Genomic DNA, 6,000 nt, shown 5'->3' with positions numbered 1-6,000 from the left:
GTCCTGTTTTTCACGCTTACCCTGTTGCTGCTTGTCCAACTGAATTTCCCCACGGGGATTAATAAAGGTCCATCTTATCTTATCCTATATTATATGCTCTGTATAACACACTGATATCGCCACATCTGAGTTACTGTGTGGAGATTTGGAGAAACACAAACCAACCTGCAGCCGTTATGCACATTACAAAAAAGGGCTATAAGAATAATCAATAATGTTGGATATCTTGAACACACTCATTCATTATTCTTGAAGTCACACACACTGAAGTTTACTGATCTGGTTACATTTAAAACTGCACAAATCATGTACAGAGCAAGAAATAATCTACTTGCTAGGAAATTACAAACATAGTTCATAGACAGAGAGGGGGGGTATAACCTGAGAGGAAATCTACATTTGAAACAACTCAAGGTCAGAACAACTCTGAGAAGTATGTGCATAACAATCTGTGGGGGGGTGTTATGGAATGGTTTGGAGCAGGAGTTCAAACAAAGCACACATATAAATTAAAACAAGACAGGGGATGAACACTTTTTAAAATATCACACCGTCATATTTATTGGGTTGTAATTTAATCAGATTTGTTAATCATTTGCTTTGCTGCAGTGATCAGATTCGTTTTGACTCTACAGCTATTCCTGTAAGTCACAAAGAAACTCTTCAATTACAGGAACTCTCTGAAGCTACAGTATCAAGTTATCCTCCTGAGACCCAGAAAGAAAAAGGTTTCAAATGTCCTTCTTTTTTGTTGATCACACAAGTCTTTAGGGTGGTATAAACATAATGACTAACAAAAACTAAAAATATGTATTTTTATTTTTGTTTCATTGTGTGTCCTTTGTAGAGGACATCGGGTGTTAGTAATGCGAAGCGTAGTATACAAACAACATTAACATACATTCATAACAAGTACATTTAGACAACATTAGAGCACAACAACTCAATGCAACAAATACTGAGCCCTCATTTGTAGTATTCCATTCTTTTTTGAAATGCAGAGATACATCTGACACTTGAGGCACTTGATGTATGTTGTAATATGTAATATATCTTTGTAATGGCTCCTGGTGCAGACTTAACAATGATGAATAACTGTAGATTCAGTCTCACCAGTGGTGCGTGGTGTGCATGTGCATGTAATTATCTGCGACATGAATGATATGCCTATCTTTCAACAACCTCTTATCTCCATCAAATGATCCCTTGATTAAATGGAATTAGTCTCATTGAGTAATAAATAACTAAAAAGGTACAAGAGACCAAATGTTTATACATTACATGTTAGACGCTTTTATTCCAGAGCGACCAATACTGTGGACAGTCCCCACAGGAGCAATTTGGGGTGAAGTGTCTTGCCCAGGGACACAACGACATGCTGATCCGAACACCAGCGCACTAGTTCACTGCGCCACATGCTTTCTACATCACAAAATCATTGTTTGTGTTGCTCTAACTGCTGGATGTTTAAATATGCAACACATTTGTCATATCAACTTAAAGGTTGATAATAAGTCAATGTTTTACCTACAACTCATTTTGGCTGTCCCTAAATGGCCTCAAGTTATTTCAGGATAAAGAAGGGGGATTTCACTTTTATTCCAAGGCCACAAATGAAACACTTTAGGATCAAACCTGAATGGCTTAACATAACAATAATATTTATAAAAAAGGTGCTGCCAAATATTAAATCAAACTTTCCCAAAACTACACAATATTCTAGTATTTATGTGTGATTTAAGACAAGCCAAGAACAGTTTTACAGCAACATGTTATCCCAAAAGAGTGATTAATAGAGTGCATAGTGAAGGTTTAATCTCAAAATATGAGAGAAGCCAGAAACAGGGAGTCTCAACCTCAATCCTTTCATGCCTCACGAGTGAGATCATGTTTCCATAAACACACACACGCACACACACACACACACACACACACACACACACACACACACACACACACACACACACACACTAAAAAAGAACAGAAAAGTTCATTTTTAAGATTGATGTAATGTTTATTTTTACATCCATTTTTTGACAATTCAACAATAAATTAAAGAACAAAATAACTGTACAACAAAAAATTGATTTCATATTTACAAAATTAGGGATTTTATATATACAGTGATGTAATGTCGTGATAATGACATTACACATCGGGCTGTGCTAGCAAATAATATTAGGCTCGTCTTGATCAAATGGCTTCTTGCTTCTTTACAAATCACAATCAAAGTGCAATTTTCAAATATCCCTTTCATAAAATGTAACCCATGAAATCATCATCATACACGTTTTTACGGATTTCTTTTAAACTTTTAAGACAATAATTTACTGATTTTAGTTTAAGTTGACATCTCTTTTGAAGTGTTCTGAACCATTTGTAGTCTGCTGGTACTAGCACATTCTAACATTTAGTATGTGGTAGTAGTATCTAAGTGTAGTCATTGTCACAGTCTCTCAGCAGCTTATGTTGGGTGACTCCTGTCTGGTGGAGCTCAGGCACGGACGGAGCCTCTCCTCCCGTTCCCCGATGGAGCTCTGATGTTCTGTCGGCACAGCGGGCAGGTGCCAAACTGCCTCAAGACTTTGGAGGCGCACTGGTTGCATAAACACCGGTGGCCACAAGGCAGAGTGATGCTGGCCTGTGTCTCCATGCACACAACGCAGCACGATGTCTCTCCATCTGTGATCAAAACAGAGGAACCATGATTACAAATCTACATAGACAGGTTCTCTCTGGTCAAAATGTGCAATACACTGAAATCAAATGTGGGTTTGAAGGACTCTTTCTTACCTCCTGGGCCTTCGAGAGAGGAGATGTATTCATCGCTGTTTCCATTCAGACATGAAGAATCAGTCATCAAACTGCAGTGGTTGTCAACCTCAGTTGAAGTGAGGCATTCAGGTACAGGACAGGAGCGTCTGGTGCAAAAGAAATCCCTTTTCTCTGAGCCTGCAGCAAGAAGTAGAAGTATTACAATATGTTCTAACACTAAAACAATTATTTTGTATGTGGCTACTGTAAATAAGCAGGAAGAAGACAAACAGGCTGCACAGCGAGCATGTTGTTATGATAGTAAACATACCCAGGAGGGAGATGGAGCACGTCTGTCCGTAGATGTCTATCATGGCCCACAGCGGCCGGCTGAGATCCACTCCTGACAGCAGCTTTTGCTCCCTGCCGTTGTTTCCGCTGATGTACATGGTGCCTCCAGCAGAGACCCAGAACTCCAGCTCGACGCCTGCCTGGCGGAAGGACTCTTGCACAGGAGCCGCCCAGTGCCCCGGGGTCTCCGTGAGGTTGGGGATGGCCATGATGGGCAGGGGCATAGATCTGGCCATGGGATGCACCGTGGTGACGCCCAGACGCAGACCTCCGTTCCAGTTGAAGGAGTCCTTCTCCACCCGCAGGCGGACCCTCTCCTGGACCTTCAGCGGGCGGCTGCTGAACACCAGGCCGTTCTTGAAGGTGTTTTCCCTCCTCTCCGCCAGGAGGCCCCCCCGACTCAGACGCACCATGTCTCCCACCGACTGAGAGTGGAAGCTGAGCGGGCCGAGGCAGGACCAGCAGCACCTGTGAGGCCTTTGATCTGGAAAAGAATTATAATAATAAAGTTAGGAATCGTTATGAAAGTGCGTCACAGAGACAACAACAAGCTGAGAAGATTTCTGCACTGCCAATGTGTGCAGAAATATTTATTTGATGTCTTAATTTCATCTGACTTGTTGATTGTAATTCATCATAGTTTTATATGATGTTGCTGTGTATGCCCTGTAACAAAAATAATGTCTTTATAAAGGGCAATTCAACATTTATAACCGGATGCTACTTAATCTTTAACCTTTACTGCAAGGTTGAGTGGATATTGATTAGGAAAATGAAAACGAGAGAAAACGAGTAATACTGAAACCAGCACATGTGATTTGACTTTGGAGGAGCAGAGGATTAATCATTCAAGTGAACCCTGAGTCCATTCACAAGATGTGTTCATCTGTCAAAGGACGGCTTGCAGAAACTGATGAGACTCTACCCAAATGAAGCATTAAGAAACCACGAGCTGTATGTAAAGCATTTCAGTGACAAGCTGAACGTTTCCAGCAAATGCTTTTGGCAAGGATTAACTCCTTCATCATAAAAGCCCTTATCTCAGCTGCTAATCATCCTTTTCTACAGCCGTTATCATAAAGACCTGGCTTCTGTTTTGTATTCAACATTATCAAATCTTTAGTTTCAGAATGACCAGATTAGTGGCTTGCAGCATCTCCTAAAAAAAGATGTATGGATGATGTCTATGTTCATTTAAAAGGAATTTTTAACTTACTAACCTTTTTTTTGTCGACAATAATATGTTTTAATTAAAATTGAAAAAACATTTATTTTCTTACTTTTTACATAAAATGTACTTTTGCTCCAACATGAGAAGTGAAAATAAATGTCTCTAAAATGATTGAATTTGAAAATGTTGATATCATTTATATTTTCTTATTTTAGTATGAGTACTAGGTTAAATAAAAACATTAAACTATAAATTAATGTTGGCGAACCAAATGTAACTAAATATCATTTTGACATACAGCAAAATAATATTGCACCAACATTTTTTAACTAAAAAGAATAACTAATAATTTGGACAAGCCCAAATTATTAGTTATTTTTAATGAGAAATTGAGATGGTTGTTATTGACAGAATAAATTCCATATGAATGTCTCTGCAAAGATTAAAGGCAAGGCAAGTTTATTTATATAGCACCTTTCAACACAAGGCAATTCAAAGTGCTTTACAAAAAATGAAAGACATTAAGAAAATGGCATTTAAAATCAGCCTGAGGGAGTATCTGAACCTACTGAGCATGAAGCGTGCAGCCTCTCTGCTGGGGGATTTTGAGGCGAGACAGGAGGATTGCAGTTCACTGTCCGCAGCTCTCCTATCTGACCCTGTGTAATGTATAATGTATCGTGTATGTAATGTCCTATGTATGTCACAATCAGCTGTCTTAGGAAGTCATCCTTGCATCCCCCCCCCCCCCCCGTTACGTTTAGTTTAGTTGTTTGTTGTTCCCTGTTTTGTTGTATGTTCTGTTATCTGGAGCAATGTCTGTTTATTTTATAACTGAAAAAATATATATATATAAAAAAAAAATTAAAAATGGCATTTAAAATCAGTCATTAAAAAGCAAAGATAATAAAATAAACATGAAAAGAAAAAATACATGGATAAAAGTTAAAATTGTAAATAAATCTCACCAGAGTTCCTGTTGCTAGTGTCCTTCACCATATTGAAGAGGCAGAGGTTATGTTCTTGTGGTCTGTAGAGTGCATGTGCTCTTGTCTGTATCTTGGATCGTTTGGCCTGAGGTGCGGTGTTGTCCTGCTTTTAAAGCTAGCTGCATGTGGGGCATGTAAACACTAACATCCCGCCCTCATCAAACTGAAAGCAGGAGGCCTGAGGGAGGAACCATAACATGGAAAGTTACCTTCATCTGACAGCAGGGAGTTTTTTGTTGATGTTATGTCCTTCACTGTGTAATTTAGGCAGATTATAAAAGAGAATCAGTTTCGTTCTCTGTCATCAGGCTGTGATATAGTGTTATCATAAAACGATATCACAGCATTATCTTCTTATTATTAGCAACATTATTTAATGTCACCATAAAACTTATATGGAGACATTAAATAATCAAACAGGATTGTTGAATTCTCTTTCAACGTCTTGTGATTGTGTTTTTGTACTACAATATATATTAAATGCACAGCTTGCAGGTCTTTCTTACTATTGTGTCCTTCGATTGCAATTGTTTTTTATTTAATGTTGCAGACTATAATAACTTCTTATTTCTGCGTGTGCACCTTTCTCATGTATTCAACAAGCAAGCTCTCGTGTTCCAGTTTCCTGTCCTGTCTTGTGTTTACTGTAAATGGGATGCATCCGATATTCTGTATATGATTCTTAGTTGCTATTTTACTAATATTTGATTGTCCTCACGCACATGTTGCTGTTTT

General features: G+C 38.6%; 1 protein-coding gene across 1 annotated transcript; it reads right to left on the bottom strand.

Annotated features, from left to right (window-relative positions):
* Positions 1-1,989: 1,989 nt before the first annotated feature.
* On the bottom strand, positions 1,990-5,331 carry LOC104940824 (E3 ubiquitin-protein ligase NEURL3). The gene is made up of 4 exons (XM_010765812.1): positions 5,245-5,331; positions 3,086-3,589; positions 2,794-2,952; positions 1,990-2,682 (listed from the first exon to the last, which is right to left on the bottom strand). Exons 1-4 carry the CDS (start codon positions 5,273-5,275, stop codon positions 2,495-2,497), a joined length of 882 nt encoding a protein of 293 aa, XP_010764114.1. The 5' UTR covers positions 5,276-5,331; the 3' UTR covers positions 1,990-2,494.
* Positions 5,332-6,000: the final 669 nt, after the last annotated feature.

The sequence above is a fragment of the Notothenia coriiceps genome, unplaced genomic scaffold (assembly GCF_000735185.1).
Source record: "Notothenia coriiceps isolate Sejong01 unplaced genomic scaffold, NC01 NC01_scaffold00002725, whole genome shotgun sequence".
NCBI classification, from domain to species: Eukaryota; Metazoa; Chordata; class Actinopteri; order Perciformes; family Nototheniidae; genus Notothenia; species Notothenia coriiceps.
The sequence above is the reverse complement of the archived record's forward strand: the minus strand, read 5'-3'. Positions and strand labels throughout refer to the sequence as shown.